Source organism: Elgaria multicarinata, chromosome 3, assembly GCF_023053635.1.
Source record: "Elgaria multicarinata webbii isolate HBS135686 ecotype San Diego chromosome 3, rElgMul1.1.pri, whole genome shotgun sequence".
Classification (NCBI taxonomy): Eukaryota; Metazoa; Chordata; class Lepidosauria; order Squamata; family Anguidae; genus Elgaria; species Elgaria multicarinata.
Window position 1 is genome coordinate 139,092,744 of NC_086173.1, and position 26,843 is coordinate 139,119,586.

Here is a 26,843-nt window from a genome sequence, read left to right on the forward strand (position 1 = left end):
GAGGGTGCTGTTGCACTCATCTCCTGCTTGTGGGTTTCCAGTCGACAGCTATTTGGCCACTATGTGAACAGAATGTTGGATCAGATGGGCCCTTGGTCTTCTTACGTTCTTAAGAATAGTTTAGATGTTTTGTGTGCATTGTAGAACTTTTTCAGACAAGCTATAACTGTACAAAAGGGATAACCCTACTTGAAGCAAAATGGAACCAGACTTCTGAAGTCTATAATCATAAAGGTTGCAGAGCAGCTTTTAAACTATCTTTTGGGAGAAAGCCAACTAAAGCTGTGATGGATCTGGCTTTGGATGACTCATATCTTAAGGATAACAGTGTAAATGTTTCAGATCCTCAAAGTGGTAATAAAGTAGAACTTGGCAACAGGCATTCAGAAACAATTGATAGCTGTCTAAAGTGATGAAACAGTTGTAGGGAAATGTGCACACAATAAGGGAATTTTAAGAGCAACCTATGGCATAGGTATATATAGTAATGCCAGAAGCCTCCAAGTCAATTTGTTTGATCCAATTTGCTTATGTGGATTATTTGATCCTGAAAAAGAAAACACATACAAGCACAAACAGAGAGAGAGAGAGAGAGAGAACATTTAAAGATGAACAAAGTCCTCTCCAGAATCACTGCGGGTAGAAATACCAGGGCCAAAAATTGATTTAGCACTGTGGACATATTATTGTACCCCAGATCGGAATGCTGAGGGTCATCTTCAGGTGGAGAACAGAGTCAGGGAGTCAGCCAAAGGAAAAAATGTTGTAATACTAGGTGACCTCAATTAGCCTCTGACTGGGTGGGTAAATGTATGTCCAGCCTGCAATAAAAAGAAAGACTTCTACATATGATAAGTGACTGTGCCTTAGAAGAGTGGTCATAGAGCCAACTACAGGGGAAGCAGCTTAATCCTGATAGGTGCTCAGGGCCTGGAGCAAGATGTAAGTCCTGTCAAACTAACTAAGGACAATAACCACAGTGAGATCAAATTCGACATATATGTGTGCGGAAAGTTGCCAAGGAACTCCATATTTCATGACAAGAGGAATGCAGGGGTTACATTGAAAGGGGCATTCAAGAAAATCTCTTGAGGATACTTGGAACTTATTAAAAAGCAATACAACAGAAGCTGATAAAACACATGCCATAGATTAGGAAAGGTACAAAATGTCCAAGACATAACAAGCACAGCCAAGGAAGCTATAAAAAGGCAAGAAGGCTTTCTTCAGAAGATGGAAGACTTGTCCAAATGAGCAAAGTAAAAAAAGAGCACAAACTCTAGTAAAATAACATACAAGTTCACAAAAAATAAGCCTATATATTCATTAAACAAAAAACCTACGGTTTACAAAACAACGTTACGGCTCTACAGTTTTTAACAAAGCACCAAAAAGCAGGGAAATTGGGAGTTAAGGCTCACAAGCCTTTAAAGCCGCATCCTCCCTAAAGAGGCAGAAAGTGCCAGTGAAATTCTCATTCTCCCAAAGCGGATAGGATGGAGAATAGGATATGCAGAGGTGACTGTGGGGTTGTGGAAAGCTGATGACGAACAACTTAGGGCCACCTACTTCTCTTTTTTTGTTTAGAGCAGCCCTTCCCCAACTTGGTGCCCTCCAAAGATGTTGGACTAGGGCACCAGGTTGGACTAGGGTGCCAGGAAACCACAAACCTATTAGTCCAACTTCAGTTCCAGGTAAATTGGTGGGAACAGTAATTAAAAGGGAGAATTAAAGGAACAGAAGAGCAAGCCTTACCGAAGAAGCATCAGCATGGCATTTACAAAAGGAAATCCTGCCGACAAAGGCATGTTGAAAGGGTTTTCATCAATTCCTCTCGCTGGCTAAAAAAGTTAACTATGTAATGGAGCCTTGGGCATTTTGAGTCAATAACAATTCCACTTTTTTCAAGGCAGAAATTTTAACTCTCTTCTGAAGAAACTAAACAGACCGATTAATCAACTACATAGGACAGTACACAACAGGGGACTGTGCCCCCACCTAATCATTGAGTTCAAGCCAATTCTGTTGTGCAAGAAAACCTCACCACTTGCGCAACAGATTTAGTGCTTCTTTGAGCAACTGGAAACGAATGCAAACACTCATTTTTGGAATGGGGCAGGTCAGCAGAACTTGTGTACAGGAGCTCTACTGACCTTTCTCGATCCAGAAATAAGCATTTCCACTTGTTTCGGGGATTTCTATAGGAGATGTTAAATCTCCCTTGCGCAAGCAGTGGGTACAGTTTGGGCAACAGAATCAGTAGAAGGGGCTGCTTGAATACTGCCCATAGTAATTATCATTGTAACAAAGTAAAATATAGAGTAGATGGGTATTCCAGTGCCAGTATAGTATACAGTATCACAAGGTTATTATATTTGTTTTAAGCCAATAAAGAAGTTAAGCGTGGGGAGAAGACTATTAGGCTATTTCGTCAAACAGCCCACTACTGTCCTCTAATGAATGGCAGCTGTCCAGGGGCTTATTTATTTATTTATTTATTTATTTATTTATTTATTACATTTTTATACCACTCAACAGCTGAAGCTCTCTGCGTGGTACATAATAATCACAAATATTCTGCCTTAAACACAAGTCTATCCCTACACTATCCTGGTTTCTTTTTTAACTGCAGCTGCCAAGGATTTAACCTGGAACCTTCTGCATGCAAAATATTCACCATGTCCTGCTTGTTCACCCCTGGCCAATGGCTCCTTGGCCACTGTGTGAACAGAGTGCTGGACTAGATGGACCCTTGGTCTGATCCAGCATGGCTCTTCTTATGTTCTTATGTGCCCTACAACTGAGCTATGTTCCCGCCATTAAAGGAAAGGAAAGATGTAAATATCAGTTACATTCAGATTTCCTCTAAACCATTCGGAGACTTCTTATGTCAAACAGTATTGCTACTATGATTATCTTTTCCCTAAATTAATTCAGTCTAGTTCTATTAAGTCTCTATTTTTTTTTACACCCACAACAATTTGTATTGCCCTTGTTGTACTTTGCAAGGTCTGCTATTTCCTCTTTGAAAGGAACAACCAGAAAGAAGGGCACACAGTTTTCACAGATTTCTGTACTAAACTTATAACAATTTCTGTACTATTTTTACCCTTTCCTAATATTCTCTCTGCCTTTTAATATTCTCTCTGCCTTTTCAACCACCAAAGCAGTGAGGCAGAAGGTTTGCAGTGACAAATTTGTCAGCATTTCTCAGGCCGCAGAAACAGCCTGCATTATACATTATGGGACTGCAAAATAAAAGATAGAATGATTAAACAAGAACAAGTCTTGTAGAGGAGAATCAGCATGGCTTCCAAAAAAGGAAGTCCTACTTCACCAACCTTTTGGAGTTCACAGAGTACATCAACAAACATGTGGAGAAGAGTGATTCAACAGACGTTTATACCTATCCATTTATCTATCTTTATATCAAAAAAACTTTTAACAAAGATGGAGATTGCAGACCGAATTAATTAGTCACTGGTAGGTGCCCCCTCCCCATCTAGCCTATGAATCATGCAATCCATGTACCATCTTTGACTGTAAAATTACAGAATAGAGGATATCCAACACGGATAATCCATGAGGCAACCAAGAAAGCAGACAGAATTCCACGTCAACAATTGTTGACTCAACAGTCACGTCGTTGTACACGATGGGTATTTTTTTCTAAGTATTCCCCATTATCATTTTGATCACTAAGATTATCAGAAAACATTGGCATCTAGTGAATGAATTAACCTGGTTGTTCCGATGTAGCAATGGTATGTTATCACAGGACCACATCCTTCAAGGACATTCTGGATCATTCCAATGAGGATATAAGAGGCTACTATAAATGTGGACATTGTCCTCAATCCGTTTAAATTCAGGAATTTATACTTCTGGTTGATGGTAGGGATTTTAAATTATGCCATATGTCCAAATGCAAAACCACTCATGTCATCTATGTTATAATGTATACTTCCAAGTTCATATATGCGGGGAAAACTGTGAGGTCTTTGAAAACTAGGATGTCCGAATACCACAGTAAAAGTAAGAATAAGATTGTAGATGCTCCTTTGGTATCTCATGCCATTGAAAAGTCTGACAAATTTTCTTTCCTTCGATGAGAGGATTTTTCTTTCTTTGTGATTGAGTGTTTTGAGATCACATTTGTACAACAGAATTGATACGGACAGATTTCTGTTACAGAGGGAAGCATTCTGAAATTTACTCTTAATTCTTTCACCTGTGCAGGTGAATGAAAGGACTGATTTGACAACTTATTTGAAAGCCTGGTGCTTGATATGTTCTGTGTCTTTAAAGTGGAAACTACGTTTTTGTATATACCCATTTGATTACACTTTCTGATTTATGCCTACTTTGGGGGCATTATCTCTTCTGCGTGGTGACTGGCTTTTGGAGCACAAATACATACTAGAAAAAGAGTGAGCTGGAGAAAATTATGTTAAAATGACTTTTAGCTAATAACAAATTTTCTGCTAGCAAATTTTGGGGGAATAAGCAAGATTGAGAACATATTTGTTTCCCTTTTTAGGAAGTCCATGTTTAATATGATATTGAAGTTTCTCCAGATGAATTAATCAGCTCATAATTTATGATATACTTGGCTATTTGGCTTTATTTAATTGACCATTACACCACTGAAAATGTACAATATTGAGGAAGTGGATTTTTTTCTTGTATTAGATTTCATAGTGTGTAATATATATTACAATAAATTAAGAAAAGTGGTCTATATTTTTCCTGAGCAAAACTATTTGTAGTCAAATATGTAATACACGGGGGTTCCATTGATATGATGAATATGTATTGGAACTCCTGACTTCATTTGTAATTGATTGATATGATGTATGTGCATTGGAATCATTGATTTCCTCTGCAATTTGGCACGTAGAAATGATTGTGCCTTAATCGCTTATATACAGGTCTTCAGATTATTATAAATTCTACTCTTTTCATACAACAGGTATTGGTAAATTGCAGTTCTGTAAGGTTCCTTACACTTTGTGTGATTTTGTTGAATCTTCCCTGACCTGCCAACAGCCCTGCCCTTTGCAGCCATGTAGGTTGCAGGTGCCACTGAGAGCAAAGGACAAGCCTCTGGCATGCAAGAGGGAGAACTAACAGAAGCAGCATGGGCAGAGTACAGGAGTGAGAAGAAGGGAGACACTGCTAAAAAAACATGGAGGGGAACGAGACAGAAGTAACTGCCACAGAAGGGTAGATTGTGGAAAGGAGAGAGAGAGAGAGAGAGAGAGAAGGATCAGTCTAAAGGGAACAAACACAAGCCCAGAGCAGAGAAAAGAGGGAAAAGGCTACTAAGGCTTGGTGAAGTGTGGGAGATTAGTCTGTATTTCCCCTCTTCAGGACACAATGGAGGAGTTTGGTCCAGACTATGGGGCCTTTCCCCACTTTCTCCTCCACCTATGCTCTGACAGCCTCACCTAGGATAGTGGCATTAATCTGTCCCCCACAAAGGCCTTTCCCCATTTCATAAGGCATTAGATGTAGGGAGATTAATCTGCATTTCCCCAGGCCTTACCCATTCTGCTCACCCTCTGCAGCCTTCCACTAGGAAAGGGGAGGATTAATCTGTGCCCTCCAAGGACATTTTACTTATCAAACAGACTTCACAAAACTTACAACTAACATGAAACCCCACAATGACTCTACCTCTAATTGGTAAGTATGTTATTCTTTATATACTATATATTTTTAAAAAATATATATATGCATAAACATTGCGCACATCTTGTGCCTCTCAAAACATTTGAAGGTTGTGATCTGTCTGAAACTTTGGCTACCCCTGGAGATAAGACCTTTGTTCTGGTCCAGCAGAGCTGTTCTTGTTTTAAAGGAGTTCTAAAGGACCTAATCATATGAAGATTCCTTTATGCAATTTCAAAACGCATTACAGATCATAATTCTGCAATCTCCTTTTGGGTGAGAGAGCCTACTTATATTAAGTATAGCTAAAACATTGCTTTTAAATCAAATGTAAACTTTTAATAAGATGTTTTAGTGATCTGCATATATTTTAAATTTCAATACGGAAAATATATTGAAATGAAACTTCAGATTGAATTTAGGAAGGTAGAAGTCAATTGCTCAGCTGTAGCTGGAATTTTAATCAGGATATTCAATGTTAATTGTCATTACTTCACTTTCACTTAGCAATTCATCAGAAAAACAGGACTGGCAGCACAGCTCCCCCTAGAGGCAATATTTTCCTTAATCTTTGAAAGAAGAGAACAGTTTATCGTACATATACAGTACCTCTGGAGTTAGTGCAATTCACAAGCCTACATGAACCAGAGATATCAGTTATGCATCAGATATAACTTGGGAGTCAAGTCTCTTGAAGACAGGAAAGAATACCTAGTCCCCCATCTTTTTTGCCACATTTTTGAAGACTTACAGGAGCCAACTTTTGGTCCTATTGGAAATCCCTGTATCTGGGGCATAAAAAAATTGTTTTAAAATTTGCTAATAAGTTTTTTAAAATCCGCATATAATTCTTTCTCCATTGATGAAGACCTTTATGGTGAAAACACATTTGGGATTTATGTTTGATGTTTGTTCTATGTGGACCATTCTGTTTAAATTTTAAGTGTACATATTTGTTTTAAGATTAAATATATTTTCTACGAACACATGCTTTTATTTTTAACAGGCATAGTTATACCAAAATTTGATAGATTGTTTTTACCAGTTTCCTTAAACCTATTTTGCTTTCATAAATGTAAACAGGCCTGGGAAAATATTTCAAATTCACAACCATTCATGTCACACTTTTAATTGTGTTTTTCTAACTCCTTGAGGCAGGACAACTTCAGAAACAAGTACTTACATTTCTTCATGTCTTTTAGCAAGCTGAACTTCTTGTGCTAAATAGGATGCCATCTTTGGTCATATGACTAACACCTCAGTTTTACCACTCTTTTAAAGAAAAGGAAGAGAAACAAAATTGATTTCTTCAGACATATACAGATACTTCCTAGGAGGATTATTAAAAATAGTGCTAAATGCAAATAAAATGCTGAATTAGTTGCTTGCCTTCTAACAAGTAAAACCTGTCCAAATTCAGTTATCTAGTCAGCACATTTAGAATTGTACGTGTAGTGCGAATCGAGACCAAGACATGAGTGTATCACTATATAATAATTTATTTTCCTGTTACTGTTCTTTTGAATGTGTGTGATGTTTTGTATGAGTAGTTGTTAAAAATCTAACTGAAAAGTGTTTATAGAAAAAAATGAAACCCGATTCCTAAATATCCACATTGTAGTACTACTCAGCAATCTTTATATCAAAAGGACAATACATATATTGCTAACCACTCCTCAAAACAGAACCTATTGGATGAAGTTTGCAGATGATGAGCTTAGGCACAAAGCTATTATTATTACTAAACATGCTATAGGTCTTTTTAGTGTATAAATGCTTTGCAACTTACAATATATGATCAAAAGCATTCATTTTTAAAATGAAAAATGTACTTACATAAATAAGTTACCTAAGTGAATATTCAAATTGTTGTTGCTCTACTTCAGAGCATTAATGTTCAGAGTTAGGAGGGGGTACTTTCCATCATTTGGCTGCCCACTACTGGAAACTGGGTGTAGTATCCAAAGGAGAATCCAAAGGATACTACCCTTAAAAAAAAACCAAACACCTGAGAGATATTTGGGTAATGGTAAATGTCACTACTCTCTCTCCCACACTAGAGGCATTCAAGAGGCAGCTGGACAAGCATCTGTCAGGTATTCTTTAGGGTGGATTCCTGCATTGAGCAGGGGGTTAGACTCGATGGCCTTATAGGCCCCTTCCAATTCTACTATTCTATGATTCTATGAAATAAACCTAAAACTGAGTATTAAACCCAGTTTGGACCCTTACATTTTCAATTTATTCTTTTTTTTCACTCATAAAGCATTCATATTTAGATGTGCTGTATTCTCTCTCTTGCTTTAGAGTGTATAGTTTGTGGGCAGAGAGGAGTGAAGAGGAGGAGATGCACAGTGGACAGAATATTATGCAAGTATTGTGCAAAAAAACCCCAAAGGCTTGGTTTATGCATTCCAATTGATTTTGAAAGGTATTTACATGTGCACTTTAAAAAGATAATTACATGTAACCAGTTGCACCAGTACACAGATGGGCATATGCCATCAGATGAGCAGCTTATTGAAGCAAGGCAGCATAGATAGAAAGCATTCATGTATGGATGCACATTTGGATGTGCATCAGATTTACCACAATTCCTAATGGTTTACATGCAGACGCTTGCTCCTGCACACAGATCTCATTAATTGGATTGTGATATATCCTTCACTAATAAAGGCAAATGTTCCTTGGAACTTTCTCTTCTGTCTTTTTCTTTAAAAGGCACAGTAGGATTTCTGTTTTAATTAGGCAAAGGGGTTTTCCACAATATAGCCAACCTGGGATTCCCCTACTCTAAGGACCAGACTCAATACCGAGGCATTTCTCAGGTTAAAAAAAAAACGCATTTCACCTTCTTTGGAATGTATTTTGGTGCACTAAAGGGAGCATGTCAGCATCACTTTGCTGCATGCCTGAACATGCTGAGTTCATTTGGATATGTATATGAGTGTGCCAATGTTAATGTCATATGCACACTTGATTGCACTTAAGCTATTTTGGTGCAAGTCACTCAACCCAGGAGCAATCCAGGTAACTCCGGAGCATGCTTGAATGTAGTGTAGTGGAAGACTGTTTCTGTTCCCATGCACCTCCCTCAAAGCATGTAAGACAAAGATTTCTGATTTTCAATGATGGGTGCCTGGCTTGTCTGGCACTAAATGTAGATGCTCATTTGCCTACTCCCAAATAATCTTGCAAAAATGGGTATGGAATCTGTTTTAGAGCTCACTCACTTTCAGTGGATAGGGAGATATTTCAGCAGTAATATTTTACCCACATAAGGCTTTGATTCAGCGCTACTTCAAGCTCTCTTTTTCTCATTCACTATAAGCAGCAAAACACTGACTTTGCTTCACACAGTGGATTAAAAAGGAAGGCATAGTGATGGGACACTGTCACCAGAAACATTCTCCCTGCCCCAATTTAGAAGGACAGAGTATATACCAATGTTTGACCTAACCAGTTCAAGGATGCAAATTTTAAGTCTATGGAGACCGAGAAAACAGCCAATTATTACTGTTGTGACCTATTGCTGTGCTTATGTTGCATACATCTGAGGTTTGCCCAGATCTGTCGCAAACTGGATCTTTTCCATTGCACAATCTTCTACCCCCACTATGCATAATTTCTATCTCATAAAATTACGAAGCCACATGCTGCTACAACCTTGCTGGTGTTAAGCATGTCAGGGTCTGGTCAGCATCTGAATGGGAAACTACCTGGGAATCCTCAGAGTTCCATTATAGAAGAAAGGCAGGATATAAATGTAATTTATATCAAATCTTTGTGCAAATATCTGCCAACTCAGAATACACTTCATGAATTGGGTAAAATGTACACCAAAGCTTTATCTGAAAACAAATCTATCAGACAGTTTAAGGTGTCACAAGATTTTTGCTGCAACAGACTAACATTGCTATTTCCACTCTGGGATTTGGGGGGAATGATGTCTCTGGCATTTTATCCTTACTTTTGTTTTGGAGAAACCCTGGAAAACATTGTATTTTAAATTGCTAGAGCTGCAATTCTTCAGTGTTTAGCATCACTCTCCCCACCCTATCGAACTTAAGCATCTGCATGGGTGGATGAGGGCTGGCAGCCCTTAGACATCTTTCTGCCATCCTTCAAGCTAAGCCAGAGGCAAATGCAGGGGAGAATGGCAAAGCCTACTGCCAATATGGTAGAGGAGATGGTGGCAAAGCTGCTTGTCTGAGCAGCAGAGAAGCTCCTGTGGATGGCGGCAGCTCCACTCATCTCATCTTGTTGACTTGTCCTGCAAACAAGCACTGTTGTAGGCACCCACCATTTTAATTCTCTCACAATCCCTCTCAGGGACATCCCAAATATGGGGTCACTGCAAACGCAATATGTTGTGGTCCAAACACAGTATGGGGGAATTAAAATGTCTGGCAGCCACAACTGCACCTGCCAGCAAAACTGGCCTTTTCCTTCTGAGCTGGTGTCCACCTGCCTCAAGATCATGGGAGCGGGGCTTAGACCATTGGCAAGTGCCTGATGGTGCTGGAACTGTGTGGATGCATCTTGTCTGTAGTGCACATTCATCTAAATGTGTGTGCATGAATACTAAGGGTGCTTCCAAATGGAAAGCGCTTAGTACTACCAATCAGAAGGTATTCCGCCCTTTCTTCCTCAATGGATTTTGTAAGAAAAAGGGCAGAAGCAGTGGGCAGATGTGAAAGAGTTATGAGCAGGAGACGTCACCATCTGGACATCCACCCATTCCACCCTATAAAATGTCATGAATTTAACAGGGTGATGGCAGGATAAAAGCCTCCTGCAGAAACACTTTAAGGTGCCAGGCAGTGTATAGCCTGCCATTTCACACAATATCACTACTTACGTATATTTTGGAACTATTGCTAACAAATTGTAGGGCAAATCCCCCTTCCCCCAGTTATATCTTCATTCAACCTGATGTTGTTTGGACTTAATACTGTTAGTTTTACCCTACCCTGTGCCTGTTTACCCTACCCAGCGCCTGTATGCATTCTCTTCCCCTCCTTATTGCTTTACTATGATTTTATTAGAATGTAAGCCTATGCGGCAGGGTCTTGCTATTTACTGTTTTACTCTGTACAGCACCATGTACATTGATGGTGCTATATAAATAAATAATAATAATAATAACGAACAAGATTTTGGCATTCAAGTCGAAGGAGGGTCGTCTGCGGCAGTGGAACCTAATTATACTGAAGACTTCCCCAACCCTCTAGACGGCTTGGACTACAACTCCCACAATCCCCTAACTAGCTATGGTTGGGGACATCTGGAGGGCACCGGTTTGGGGAAGGCTGCAATGCAGTATACAGCATCTTGTATAGAGTCTTCAGGTAAATACATAACGGAGTTAGGACAGCAAGCTTTGATATGAGGAGTGCAGCATGCAAGTTTGTCTTTTCATCTGCGAAATGTTGGAAGGTACACACGCTTAACCCAATGTTGGAAGGTACACACGCTTAACCCAACCCAGGAATTCTTTCTCCCTACTTCCTTTTTAAAGACTGTGCGGAATGTACCATTCGAAGGACGACGAACAACCGCGGGGGAGATTGTTAGAAGAGAGACACGCGCGGAAGAGCCCATTGAACTAAACGCGGCTTGTGGATGATACCACAATGTGAAGAGAGGGGCAAAAAAGGGGAATAGGGCCGTACCAACCCATGATGTGGGAAAAGCAGGGGGAGAGGAATAAGAATAGCAGGCAAATTTCCACTTCTCCACCTAAGACCTATTGTGTGTTTCTGCGGTGAGAGAAACTACCTCCATCGCCAGCCTGTCACAGCTGGCAACGCGTTAGTCCGTTACGGCCGTTAACGACAATCCAACAGTCCGCCCGGCTACTTGTTGTCGCGTGACCACAAAATGGAGAAGGGCAAAGGTGGAAAAGGCCTGATTGGCTCGTCCGCCTGGAAGGGGGCGTGACTAGAGCAATTTACTGGTTTCTCCTTTCCACGCGTGTGTTCTACTGCGCGTGCTCCCTGCCGTAAATGAACGCCGAAGCGAGGCGGGGCGTACAGTTTGAAACCTTGAAAGGAAATAGTTGGGGGCGGGGCAAACGGATTAGTCCAAACTGAGAAACGGCGGGAGGCTGCTGGGGTTTTTTTTTCCTGCCACGGATACTCTTTCTCTCCTTCCGCACTCCTTTGGTGTGAGACGACCCAGTTGCACAGGTTTCCTGCTAGAGAGGGGAAATATGATGAAAGTGTGTTGTTGCCTCTTCTTCTGCCATTATTTTAATGGTACTTTATAGTCCAGGTCTTTGGGGAGTTTTCCAGAAATAGAATCACTGGGACCTGTAACAAAATGTTGCAGTGTGAAGTGCTTCTGTTTGAGGTGGCAGCCTGCCCTAGCCGCTTTCAGAGTACTGCATTTCCTTATAGTCTTGTTTTCCGTTACTTCCCCATGCGTAGCGTGTGGCTGTTTTCTTGTTTTGCCCCCCTCTGGTTTGTTCTTTCTCTAAGGGTTTTTTGTACTTCCGCAAAATGCGCAGCTCTCTAGAGTGAGGTGTTCATGAGTGGTGCTGTTTTGGCTATATGAGCGCCAAAACTTATAAAACTTATATATGCGAGGTGGGAGTCGGAGGCACTGTGTTATGGCGGTTCTGCTCCTACTTGCAGGACCGATCCCAGAGAGTGGTATTGGGGGATTCCTGTTCCACCCCATGGCAATTAAGCTGTGGGGTGCCACAGTGTTCTAGTCTTCCCACCATGCTGTTCAACATCTATATGAAGCCGTTGGGTGAGGTCATTAGGGGTTTGGGGGTTGGGTGCCATCAGTATGCTGATGATACTCAGCTCTACTTCTCCTTGTCGTCAGAGTCAGGTGGGGCTGTGAAGGTGCTGGACCAGTGCCTGGAGGCTGTAATGGGCTGGATGAGGGCCAATAAATTGAAACTGAATCCTGATAAGACGGAAGCTCTGTGGGTTGGTGGTTCCCGAGTCCGGGAATTGGGTAAGCGACCTGTTCTGGATGAGGTGGCGCTCCCTCTGAAGGAGCAGGTACATAGCTTGGGAGTACTCCTGGACCCATCATTGTCACTGAATGCCCAGGTGGACTCTGTGGCACGGAGTACTTGGGGTCAGCTTCAGCTGTTCCGCCAGCTACGTCCCTTCCTGGACAGGGACAACCTAGCCACAGTAGTGCATGCACTGGTAACTTCCCGATTAGACTACTGCAATGCACTCTACGTGGGGCTGCCCTTGAAGACGACGGAAGTTGCAGCTAGTGCAAAATGCAGCAGCTAGGCTACTGGCGGGTACATCTTACAGAGACCACATAACACCGGTCTTAAAGGACCTGCACTGGCTGCTTATGCACTTCCGGTTGGAATTCAAGGTGTTGGTAATGACGTTTAAAGCCCTAAACGGCTTGGATACTTGAGGGAGTGCCTCTCCTTATATATGCCTGCCCAAGACCTTAGATCTGTTGGAGGAGCCCTTCTGCGCATCCCACCAATGCAACATATATGCTATGTTGGGACAAGGGACAGGGCTTTTTCTGTTGTGGCACCCTGACTGTAGAATGCCCTCCCCTTTTGGTGCCAACATTGATTGCATTTTGATGCCAAGTAAAAACATGGCTTTTTAACAAAGCCTTTGATGGTTAAACTCATTGGCACATTGTTTTAACTGTTTTAACTGCTTTTAAATTATATATTATTTTAATTTGGATCATGGTTTGTTTTTAACTGTGCATATTTATTGTTTTATGCTGTATGTTTTTATCTGTACGCCGCTCTGAAATCTTAATGATATAGGGTGGGATATAAATGTTTTGAATAAATAAATAGAGAATGGAGTTTGTTATTAATATACGCATTCATTTATTTGATTTGTATCCTGCCTTTTTACTAAGAAAATGGCATGCAAGCCAGCTTACAATTCTGGGAAAACGAAACATGTTTAAAACAATAAAACAAATACATTAAAACATAATAATAGAATAAAAACAGCACCCAACCCAATGGACCCATTTACACGCCAAAGGCCTGCTTAAATAGAAATATCGTTGCTTGCTAGCAGAGGGAGAGCCAACTTAGCCTTCCTTGTGGGACTTGCAACTAAATGTTGCAGTATATGAGAGGCTGCTGTTCATTCCACTATCCCTCACCCGTTTATTCATTGCATTTATATACCACCCATAGCCGAAGCTCTCTGGGTGGTTTACAAAAGCTATAAACAGTAAACATTAAAAACAAATATACAAAGTTTAAAAACATAAATAGCTTCGTCTATTGGGTGGTATAAAAATGTAATAAATAAATAAACATAAAAAGCATAAAAACAACAGTATCCTTATAAAATCAACTATTCTGAGGTCCGTTAAAACAAACTCATTTCATGTTAAATGCCTGGAAATGCCTCCTTCATGTGCCATTCTGGAAAACTGAGATAGCTATTAGCATGGCAATGAGTACATAATGCTACATAAGTCCACATGTAAAACCAAACCAGGAATGAACATATCATGGGTCTGTGGAGTCTTAGAATTTCTTATAATTACATTTCCTAACAGCCTACTGGTGAGGGAAGAGGACAAGGAGTAGGAGGCACACACAGAGGGGGGAAAAGTACAGCCTGGGAGCAAGTCAGGGAGGGCTGGTAAATGGGGATTCAGGTGAAGAAGATCAAGAATTTGGAACAACGTGAATGCTGGGGTTGTTTGGGAACAAGAAGGCCTAACGTATTCTTAAAGCCGTGCAGGCCTACTGTTTAACTGACAAACATACTTTTTGAATCCTGTTCTTTTGTGTGTGTCATGCTGTAAGTGGCCGAAAACCTTCCCTGTTTGCTTACCCCATAAAAATCATCTGTTGCTTGTCAGGTGTGATTGCTGAAACCTGCCAGGCTTAGTTCCAGAGAGGCAGTTCGCACGCAGCAGCAGCAGTTCCTGGGTTGTGTAACCCAAGAATTGCCAGGGATGAGCGGAGTGTGCAAGCCATTTCTGCTTTTAATTCATAACCCAGGAATCTATGGTTTATTGTTGGGTTAACTCAGGTTGTTTAACCCGCAAACAACCCAGAATTTGGGGAGCTGCACGTCACAGTTGATTTAATCTAATAAAAACAACCATATTTATCATGTTTGTTAGTCACATTCTCTACCTGAATCTTGTTGGTTCAGAGGAGCCACCCCCTTCTGTCTCAACACAAGTGGTTACATAGTTGGGGGCTCCAAAATCATCTGTAATTAAACTATAAAAAAAATACTGGTGTTTATAAAATAAATGGAAATTGGGCTAGAAGAGCATAATGGGTGAACTGGCTTTGGGTCTATGTAATTTTTTTATGTGTGCATTTTGTATTCCTTTACAGTTTGTATTTCATTGCATCAAACCCCAGTGCTTTGCTGTTCATCCTGTTTGTTGTGTTTTAGATTTACATATGTTGCTAGCTGTTCAGATTTTTTAGAATTAATCTTTATACTAGCCTTGCCTCTGTCTTCTAGTCTGATGCAGAAATACAAATTTAGGGAATTATCCAGAAAGTAATTAAGACATATAGGATTATACTGTAAGTAAAATATCTCCATTGCACATTGATTTTTACTATAAGTAATAATGAGATATATGAGGACCATTTTAAAGTAATTCTAGAATAATATAGCTTTTTTATCCTTTTAAAAGGTTCCAATTTTAGAGAAATATCTTGACAGGATAACATTTAGAGTTAATGGTGATTGTAGAAATTGGTGTTTATTTTATTTTCTTACATTTATATGCTGCTTTTCTCCTATGTTGGAACTCAAGGCAGCATACATGGAACTTAAATGGATCTCCCATGCAGGTACTAACCAAACTAGAATTTACTCTTTAAAACTGTAGTTCTTTAGGTAATTAAGCTAAAAAACTTAAGTGGTTTACATTCATGTAGGGTTGTTACCTAAATACTGCTTTGATCATTGCATCTTAGCTTCTTTTAATACCACAGTACTCTAAAAGTGCACATCTACCATAGTATTCTTGGGCCCTTTCTACACCTAAGGGTTATCCTAGGAAAATAGAGGGACTGTCCGCCTGCTCCCGGGATTCCCTGTGTGGCATTTGGATACACAGGAACGATCCCTGGATATAGGGGTGGTGTAGAGATGTCCTTGATTGCATAGCATTTCAGTTATATAATTATGGGCAAAGCAATATGGTTAGAAATCCTCTGGCCCTCAGGTCTGCCCCATGTGTGCTGACAGTACTCTGCTGCATCCAAGCCTTCCCCAAGTTGGGATGCGGGGGTGAGGAAGGACAACCCTTTCCTATCCCATTGGATTCAATGGGTTAAAATGACTTATGCCAGGTCCTGTTCCAGCATAGATTTCTGCTGTGTTTGTGGGTGTGTCTGTGCAATAAGCTGGGGTGCGGGGGGGGGGGGGAGAATAGAAATCAGCGTAAGTGTGCTCCTCCCTTGTGCTGCCCATACCCTGTTCTTGACCACTCCATCACTGAGCCTAGCTGGCAGACCCTTCTAGCTCAAAGAGCCTTTAGATAGTTTGTTTAAAAGATTTATAGGCTGTGTTTTAGGCCTAAACCCTTAAAACAATGTTCCAGGGGTGGGGTGGGAGGTGGGGGTCAGTTTCCAGCCTCAAACATCTCTATTTGCCATAGCTTCCTCTCTGCAGGTGAAATGACACTGCTTGCAGAATAACAATTTAGCGCTTCCTGATGTAAACACTCATTTCTGGAAGGGGGCAAGTGGGCTCTGCTGACCTGCCGCCTTCCAGAAACAAGTGTTTTCGCTCGTTTCAGATTGCCTCAGGAAACGCTAAATCGTCATTCCACAAGTGGTAGGAGTCGCTTGCAGACTGGAAGTGGTGAGCTGGCTGCACACAAAAAGGCGGCATTGGATTCTGCCCTAAGAATTTTAAATATAATAATAATAATAATAATAATAATAATAATAATAATAATAATAATTCTTACCCGCCTCTCCATTTGGATCGAGGCAGGGAATAACAATAATTATAAAATACATAAAACTGAATTAAAAACATAGTATCAAGAAGAATATGCAATTGTACCCATACACTGCCCATTAGCTTTGCTACATCATGTTGCTAGACCTCTTTAAGAAAATGCTTCTTTGAAGCATTGCATGGAAACAGTTCGATTTGTTTGGAATTGTTTAGCCTTTTAAACAATGAAAAAAAATCTGAATTATGAGTGTTGTAAATTGTCTCTATACTGTCAGTATATCACAAGAAATGCATTTTTTTTGCACACGAGCCATTGTTTCTGACAGATTTCCTACAGGATGATAGAAGTATGGCATCTTTTAAAAAATAGGGTTTTTTTTAACATAACCTAAAACAACTGAGGAACAATAACATCAAAAGACTTTTAATTGGAAATTTTATTTATTTATTTATTTAAGGATTTTTATGCCGCCATTCAGCCAAAAAAGGCTCTCACGGCGGCTTACAAAAGTATTTCTTAACAGTCCCTGCCCACAGGCTTACAATCTAAAAGACATGACACAAAAGGAAAGGGGATTGGGAGGGAGGAGGAGGAGGAGGGGAGAAAGGAAAGCAAATTCAGGCACTACAATCTTAGTTGGAAAGTTCAGCAGTTACAGGTGACAGCAGGAGGGAGGGGGCTCTCAGCTGGAGCTGGACCCAGGCACGGTGGAGAGGTGCCTGGCAGCTGCTTCCTCCCTCACTGGTGGCCTCTGCAGAGACAGTTGGTAGCAGGAGGGAGGGGGCTCTGAGCTGGAGCTGGACCCAGGCACGGTGGAGAGGTGCCTGGCAGCTGCTTCCTCCCTCACTGGTGGCCTCTGCAGAGACAGTTGGTAGCAGGAGGGAGGGGGCTCTGAGCTGGAGCTGGACCCAGGCACGGTGGAGAGGTGCCTGGCTGCTGCTTCCTCCCTCACTGGTGGCCTCTGCAGAGACAGTTGGTAGCAGGAGGGAGGGGGCTCTCAGCTGGAGCTGGACCCAGGCACGGTGGAGAGGTGCCTGGCAGCTGCTTCCTCCCTCACTGGTGGCCTCTGCAGAGACAGTTGGTAGCAGGAGGGAGGGGGCTCTGAGCTGGAGCTGGACCCAGGCACGGTGGAGAGGTGCCTGGCTGCTGCTTCCTCCCTCACTGGTGGCCTCTGCAGAGACAGTTGGTAGCAGGAGGGAGGGGGCTCTCAGCTGGAGCTGGACCCAGGCACGGTGGAGAGGTGCCTGGCAGCTGCTTCCTCCCTCACTGGTGGCCTCTGCAGAGACAGTTGGTAGCAGGAGGGAGGGGGCTCTGAGCTGGAGCTGGACCCAGGCACTGTGGAGAGGTGCCTGGCAGCTGCTTCCTCCCTCACTGGTGGCCTCTGCAGAGACAGTTGGTAGCAGGAGGGAGGGGGCTCTGAGCTGGAGCTGGACCCAGGCACGGTGGAGAGGTGCCTGGCAGCTGCTTCCTCCCTCACTGGTGGCCTCTGCAGAGACAGTTGGTAGCAGGAGGGAGGGGGCTCTCAGCTGGAGCTGGACCCAGGCACGGTGGAGAGGTGCCTGGCTGCTGCTTCCTCCCTCACTGGTGGCCTCTGCAGAGACAGTTGGTAGCAGGAGGGAGGGGGCTCTGAGCTGGAGCTGGACCCAGGCACGGTGGAGAGGTGCCTGGCAGCTGCTTCCTCCCTCACTGGTGGCCTCTGCAGAGACAGTTGGTAGCAGGAGGGAGGGGGCTCTGAGCTGGAGCTGGACCCAGGCACGGTGGAGAGGTGCCTGGCTGCTGCTTCCTCCCTCACTGGTGGCCTCTGCAGAGACAAATTGCCTGTCTTGTCTACATATTTGTCTTTTAAAGAGACATTGGTTAATTTTAACACTAGGTGGCACTTAAACACAACTAATGGAGTCAGAAATTGCTTTAAAATATCACAGCATGAAAACAATAAAACATTCTCATCCAACTCACTGTTAATTGTATTCTCCAAAAGATGTGATGGACTGATATTTTCAGATGTATACAAATAATTATAGGCAAGTGAAATAAAATGTTTAAGTATTATAATGCATGATATATTATTTTGGCTTGCAATGTGGTACTTACCACTGCTCCTTTTATGGCGACAGTATTTTAGTTTGTCATTTTTACTAGCATTTAGCACAGTGCATTTTATTGTTATGTCCCTGCATTTATCAATGCCAATTGGTGCCATATGCCACTTTAAAAATAGGGCTTCTGATATGTATACGGCTTGTATAGCGAGTTCTGAGTTGGTCCCCCAGCCACCCTAAAAGGGACAAAAGTCTTTATTTTCGTGATGTATTCATTAACCCTTTTACACATACAACTATGTGACAAATACTCATTTTCAGCTATTTGTATCTCATAACCTTATGAATGTTCTGGGTGCACCTGATATTGCAGCATTGTTGATGATAAGCAGATGTAGATATAGGGAACCATTGAAGTCCCATGCAGACTGCTTTGAGCTTTTTGAAGGACGTATGTGCCTGTGATGTCTTGGCTTCACCTGTGACGCCCACAAGCTATCTGACAGGACTATCGACGCCACTAGCACTCAGGACCACTCAAAGCCCCTGTGCTGATGACATGTGTGAGGGTTTTGGCCTACTGCTGCTGCTCCTGTCTCGCCTTTATTCTTTAGGCCCCCCAGCTCCACAGCCCAGCAACCTAGCCCTCAGCTTCCCATTCCGCTGCCACCATTAACTGTTCTCTCCTCAGTCACTCCTCCACAAACCACACCAGTTGTTTGAAAGTAATTAGAATGTATTACATACATAAGTGCATGTACATAAGCTTATTAGTTTCCTCAGTTGAAAAGTGTATGGTTACAAGGTTCTAAGCATATTGGTTTCTATCAGTTCTTTCTTAAAAGGTTCCACTATATAATTCTACCATCTACCCTCAAGCACAATACCCCACACCAAACCTTCCTATTCAATATCTGCCTCTCACAGAATCATACACTTCACTCTCTTACTTCTCTTCACAGAATCCTATATCTTACTCATAGATCATACACTTCTCTCATACATTCCTACCCCTTAACGTAACTCTGTTCTCCTCACAGAATCAAATAAACATTCCTTAATCACTCCTTTACTCTCTTTCTACCCCACTTCTACCCTTCACTTCACAGAATCATAACCCCACACACACACCATCTTCCTGTCAGCTCAGACTATATATAGAGAGAGCTATATATAGCTCTCCAGCTCCTCCTCCTCTCACACAGCCAATCCAAGCACTCCCCCTCAATCAGCACTCAAGCATTCAACTACATTGAGGCCTACTTACTTCCTGGAACTTTATGCATAATATAAACCATAACTTGACAAATATTTACATTTAATGCATAATAGGCACCTGAACATCACAGTGCCATTATTCCTCTACCTCCTCAGCTGGGATTTTTCTGTTTCATCTTCTCTTTTCTAAAGAAAGAATAGGATCTAAGTATGACCCTGTTCAGATGACACACTAAGCCACATTGGTTAAGCATTTTGACTTAAACATTATGACTTAAGAGTGTCGTTTGAACCATGACTTGGCATGTCATGTGAATCATTTCTAACCATGATGGCTACATAACCAAAGTTTAAACATGTGCTGCAAAAAGGTTAACAGCCTAGCCATGGCTTAGTGTGTTGTCTGAACAGGCCCTATAATAAATTGCAGTATAGATACACATGGGCTTGTTTCAGATGTTACCACAAACTATGAAGGTTGTAAGCAGGATAAGCAGGCAAGAGTCTTGGGCTCATGGACTTCTCTCCATTACTTCTCCTTTGTGTGTGAGAGGAGAAAGTTGAAAGTTTCCATTTGTGATTTTGAACAAACTGCAGTTTCTCATTTTACTGAAATACCGTAGTTAACAGGACCTGAAACCCCACCTGTTAAAAATAGCAGCTTCAGAGGGAGGTTCATTGGGATTGTGATGGGCAGGAAAAGTTTAAACTCTCCCCTGCTGCCCACCATGATCCCAGTCCTGATTGGCAGCTATTTTGTTTTTAAAAATCCTGGTCACATTATCTGCGATAACACATTTTATATAGCATATAGTTTAGCCCTTGTCCTGTAATATGTGACGCTGTGACTTCCCAGGTACAACAACTTTTTATTTCCAGAGTTGGCAACCCTAAAATTAATTTTTAAACATGGCCTTGATATATATTGAGAAACTTGAATTGTTTCACCTTTATGGATGTTATATGTGTGGGTGTCTGAAAATAGTGTATAGTGTCATTTATACTAGCTTTCAGTTACCCATTTCACCCAATGCTATGATGCAGTCTACAGTACTGCCATTAAAATTAGGTCCGTGAATGCATCGTAGCATTGGGTGAAATGGTTAACTGAAAGCTAGTATAAATGACAATACACTATTTTCAGACACCCACACATATAACATCCGTAAAGGTGAAACAATTCAGGTTTGTAATAAATTGCACTGGGTGATGTCTTCTTGCCTTTATCTTCATTTTCCAGCCCAACTCTCTTCTTGTTACAATCCGATTCAGGGAGCTCTTAAATCAGTATTGCACAGGCTTCCTGTCATTCAACTGTCACCTACGAGCAGGCTTTCCATCAGGCTGCAGCAGAGGGAGGGATGGGACGCAGGGCCACTCTGCTGAGAGACGGGCTTCTTTTGGCTCCTCCTTTGCCTGAACTGTTTCCATCCTAGCTGGTCATTAAAACGCCTGTGCCTGTTTTTCTTCTTTCCTCATTCCTATCCAACCCCTTTGTTCCTTTTATGTTGGGTCTTTTAGTGTAAGCTTGAAGGGCAATTCTGTCTTGTTTTTTTTATCTGGAAGCTGCTCTAAAAACCTTTTTGACTGAAGAGCTAGGTAAAAATGTCCTACATTAATTAAGAAATTGGCACTGGCAATTAGCCAACAGTGTTCTGCTAAGTGGGTTCATCCCCGCATATATCTGCCTTCCGTGCAATGCAGCTTTCCTGCAGCTCATGCCTGCAGGATAATCAGAAGAAGCCATGGTAGGGCAGTAGGGAAATGCTCTAACAACTGAACCTTGCCACAGAAAGTTGGTGATGTGTAGCATAACAGGTTACTACAGGACAGAGCTATAGCAACGTTCTCCCAACCATGCTGCCTATACTGCGAAACTTAATGAAAAAGGTCTCAAATAGTATGGCTGAGATAAACTCGTTCCTCAGGGGCTGCAAACATTTCCCTCTACAGCTCATCTAAACCCACCCACCCCCCACATCGCTATTCTTCACTTCCCACTGATTCTTCCTATTACCCATATGGATAAAGAAGCAAGCAATAAATATTTTTTCTGACAACGAGGTCACATACTAAAAGCCCATGGGTTAATAGGGTTAAATAATTTTGTATAAAGCGACATACCATGAGGCCTGTTTTTCTATATTAGTCAGAAACATGGTGGAACAGTCGATGGCTCACTGTAAACAATTTGCTTTAATCTTTGCGGCTAAAGTTGCTCTAATCTGCATTAACTTGGACTCCAATATTGGGGCAGGTCAGAGCGATGAAACATTGGCAAACATTTGTCCAGTTGTTTTGGATTATTTATAGTCTGTGGAACTTGAAGATGTGGGCACTGGGCAGGGTATCTTGGGTGGAGAGGGCTACTACCTGTGTACTCGATCTATACCTTTCTTGGCTGATTAAATCTACTAAGGTGGGACTGACGCCATGGCTATGGGTAGTAGCAATCCTACATACACTTACATACCAAGTCCCTTGAACTCAGTAAGGAAAGTAATTAATGCCTCTTTGTGGGAGGGGGATTATTCCTTCTTGCTTAAAATACATTCATTAAAGAAAACTTCCCTTGACCCAGGAGATCTGTCTAAATATAGGCCAGTCTCAAATGTACCATTCTTGGTCAAAGTGATTGATAAGATGGTGGGATTGCAGCTCCAGATGCTTCTGGATGAAACTGATTACCTGGATGTATTTCAGTCAGGCTTTTGACCTGGATATGGGACTGAGTCAGCTTTAGTCACCTTGGTGGATGACCTGCACAGGGACCTGGATGGGGGGAATGTGTCCCTATTAGTTCTCTTGGACCTCTCAGCAGCTTTTGATCCCATTGACTATGTTATACTTCTGGACTGTCCAGTGGGGCTGGGCCTTGAGGGCGCTCATTTGCAGTGATTCTGGTCCTTTCTGTCAGGGCGTGTCCAGAAGGTGGTGCTGGGGGGTGGGATTACTGTTGCCTGTGGTGTCTCACAAAGTTCTATCTTGTCCCCCATTCTGTTTAATATTGACACGAAACCTCTGGCTATCTAAAGGATTGCCTGTCTCGCTATGAAGCTGTTTGAATATTAAGATTTGCAAGAGTGGCCCTTTTAAGAGTGCCATTACCTGTAGAGGCCTGTTTATTTATTTATTTATTTACTTTTATTTATTTCATTTCTATACCGCCCAATAGCCGAAGCTCTCTGGGCGGTTCACAAAAATTTAAACCATGAAGAGCATAATAAAACAACCAACAATTTAAAAACACAAATACAAAATACAATATAAAAAGCACGACTAGGATAAAACCACACAGCAAAAATTGATATAGGTTAAAATATGAGATTAAAACAGCAGAGTTTAAATTTAAGTTAAATTAGGTGTTTGCTGGGCATGCGTGAAAAGGCTTTCTCCTCTGTTGCCTCCAAACTGTGGAATGCGCTCCCTCGAGAAGTATGATTAGCTCCTAATCTCATAGCCTTTAGAAAGTGTGAAAAGAGGGATCTTCTCAATGTAGCCTTTCAAAACGTGCGGTTTTAATGTTTCACTGATTTTAATGTTCTTGTTTTTATTGTTTTAAGGTTTTGTTGTTTAAAATTGTTGTACGCCTCCTTGATGGCTTTTTAGCAGATAAGGCAGTATATAAATGTTATTAATTAATTAATTAATTAACAAATAAATAAATAAATAAATAGGTTCAGATACGGCATTTATACCCCTGGTCTGTAAGGGTTCTAGGCAGGTGGCTTTTGATTGTAGACAATGTTCAGCAGCTCTTAACCTACAGCAGTGTACGGAATGTCTTCTTATTCACTCAGACCAGCTTTCTCTCTAATTGAACCCCAGGGCTTTATATAAATATCCTAGCCCTTGACTGACCCTTGTCTATGCAATCTGTCAATCTTTGTCTTTTGATTAGTGGGCTGTCCCTTGACGGCTTCTCAAACTCCTTCAGCCAACCCCTTCAGCTCTATGATTTTTCTCACCCCTTGATGCTGGTGCTTCCTGGTATGTTGTATTTCTGATCACACTTCCTGTGACCCCTGGCATCATTGGGGCTCAGTCTATCTTCACTTTGCCAGCACATAGGCTTGATATGACCCTAACTTTACGGGCTCTCTTGTAGGGCCCAGTGCTTTGGCCTCCTGACATATACTGCATAATATTCAGAGTCCTTTTCTGTAGGTGATTTCTGTGAAATAGTTCTATTTGATGGTTTTGAAGATTAATATTAGACTTTTAGACTTGGTGAATAAAATACCTTACAACATCTACAAGGCCCATTACAAAATAATGCTGACAGCAAAACATTTTCAAATTATTTAGAATATGTTTAATTTAATTCACACACTACATAAAGATTGTGAATTAAGGCTTTATTTTAAATAAATTATATTATTTATGCCTCCCTTCCTCAATAAAAGATAAAAGCACTTTAGAATATGCATTTTTGCTTGTGCTAAATTTGATTGCTAGAGCATGAACATTGCTGAACTTAAAGAACAAAAGCTTTTGGGCCACCTTAAAATCTAGCAAATATATTGTAGTAGCAGCTTTCACAAGTGAGCCCCCATGTCATCAGATGCATGAAGTGGTAGCCATCAAGGAGGGCAGGTATATAATGACCAAGTTTTCATGATCAGCAGTATGGGTTGTTTCTCCCACCCCAGCCTGTGCCCACCATTTGTTTAATTACATGCGCCGAATTGTGGATTGCCCTCTGAGCTGAGTTCATGGCACAGTATGTGTGGCTTCTAATCCACCTCACAACCCATGGCTTGTAATAGGGGTAGTGGGGTGGGTTCGAAGCCACCATCTGTGCCCCGCTCTGGGTTCCGTCAACACGACAACCTGCAACATGGTACAGGTAATTAAGCAAATGGCAGGCACATGAGTGGCGGGTTCAGGAAACAACCCATAGTGTGTGTTTCTCCCCCCCTGTGATTGTGGGAACCTGGCCAATGACTGGATTTGCATGATCACGGAGGGAAAATAAGTCACGGTGGCTTATATTCCTTTCCCACGTGAGCTGGTTGCAAGCTGCCTAGGTAGCTTAATTGTCCTCACTGGGAGTGGTTATTGTGACATCTAAACCTGGCAAGGGTAGGTTGCTGGGTGGTTTGTAAACCACCATGGCCACCCACCCTTGACAGTTTTGGATGTCAGGGCAACCCACACCTGGCAAGGGTAATTATGCTAATTAGGCAGTTTGCAACCCACATGCCTGGGGAGGGAAAATAAACCACTGTGGCTTATTTTCCTTCTGTGATTGTGTGAACCCATCCATTATATATATCCTCAGTAGAGAGAGAAGAAAGGGGGAAATGCATACAAAATGAGTCCAAGGAACGCAAGAGTGCAGTAGGTATGCTTATCATTATGCAGAGCACAAATGAATACAACATCCAGTCAAAGGAATATAACGCATAGGCAGAGTAGTGACTGACTCCTTGCTACTGGTAATGAATAGGCAAAGCAAGATGAATGGTTTAAAGAAATACCTAAAGAGGGACAATTAATTTCTGTAATGAGCTAGTCACTCCCAGGAACGCTGAGTCCAAATTCCAGTGTCAAATTTGCTAATGAATTCCAACTCAGTGGCTTCACGCTGGTATCTCCCTTTGAAACTTTTTATAGAAATATAGTGACGTTTTAAGGACAGTTACAGAACGTTCTGAAAAATGGAAATGCTTATCCAATGTTGTATGAGTGATGACATTTAAAGTGTCCGATTTGTGTTCATTTATTCTCTTGCATAAAGGGTTTTTTTAAAAAAATATCTATGTTTATATGGTAGAACAGCAGTGTTGGCAGATGATAATATATAATACTAGGTTAAAAGATGTGCGGATGAGCGAGAACTTGAGGGTATGGCAGATGTTGTTTGGTCCTGTTAATACTGTTGATCAAGCAGGTAAGGAGACAGAATTGATACTGGGATTTGTTGCAGGGGCTAGTTCCTGGGTTTGTGTCTCCATTTGGTGGCTCATTGTTGCTGACTGTTGCATTCATTTGTCCTCTGCAATGCTGCCTTGAGAGGCCCTCACCCCTAAAGGAAGCTTTGAAACAATTTTAGATAGTGCTGTCTCTTGCACAGTATAGCCTCACTTTGTATAGATTCCTCCCTTTTCCCCTGATTTTTTTTCCTGATAAAGTGGGCTCTGACCTACAAAACATAAGCCTCAATAAAAATGCCAGTTAATATTTTGTATTTTCTCTGCGGCAGACTAATAAGATCTCTCCTCTAGAATTTAGCAATATTGAAGAGGGTTTTTCCCCAAATATTGTGATAAATCTAGTGTCCTCTTCATGAAGCAATCAGTGTTTTGTGATTGTACTTTGTGAGATAATCCATTTACCTTTAGGAAATCAAATTGGTTTTCTCTTTGGTATAATAGTAATGAAACTGTGGCTGTCAAGAAATACTTTTGTAAGCCACCGTGAAAGCCTTTTTTGGCTGAATGGTGGCATAAAAATGCTTAAATAAATAAATAAATATTCGGCAGCCTCCGAACATGCAGACAGGTACACAGCAGAAGCAGTTGTCACCGCCGTACTCCAGCTGCTCCGCAATTCTGCTGAATGGGTGATTTTGCCCATCTAGCAGTGGCACCATAGAGGGGGAGGGAAAGAGGCTGGAGTGACAAAGGAAACAGTGTACCATGGCCACTCTGGTCTCTTCCCCTCCCTGTGCCCAGGAACACCCCCCATTTTCCGAGCACAGAGAGGTAGCCAGCGTGGTTCTCTCTGTGCTGGCTACAAGAGGGAGTGGGAGTGGAAGGGGAGCATGGTTTTCTGGGTCCAAGAGCAGAGCCCCGTCTTTGACCTCAGAGTCAGGAAACTGAAGAATCCTATGCCCCCCCCCCCCCCGCCCCCAGACACTGTGTAGTGGCTACGGGATTGCTCTCTCTGTGTTGTTTCTTTATTAAAGAGTAAAAATGTCTTCGATTCGGAAATGTAGTTATGGGGGGAGGAATCCACAAAAATTGTGTCTTGTCTTTA

The 26,843-nt window shown here is 41.7% G+C and overlaps 1 protein-coding gene across 3 annotated transcripts in view; it reads right to left on the minus strand.

Moving 5' to 3' along the window:
* Positions 1 to 26,226, minus strand: part of CEP15 (centrosomal protein 15) — a 39,848-nt gene extending 13,622 nt beyond the window's left edge. Inside the window, exons 1-2 of one of the 3 annotated variants that reach the window (XM_063122073.1) lie at positions 26,216 to 26,226; positions 6,857 to 6,944 (exon numbers count right to left, since the gene is read on the minus strand). In XM_063122073.1, the coding sequence (XP_062978143.1) occupies positions 6,857 to 6,909 (53 nt within the window). In that variant the 5' untranslated portion in view covers positions 6,910 to 6,944; positions 26,216 to 26,226. Of the gene's footprint in view, positions 1 to 6,856; positions 6,946 to 11,210; positions 11,229 to 11,454; positions 11,540 to 26,215 lie in introns of those variants that run through there. The other 2 variants (XM_063122072.1, XM_063122074.1) reach the window with 2 other exon arrangements.
* Positions 26,227 to 26,843: the final 617 nt, after the last annotated feature.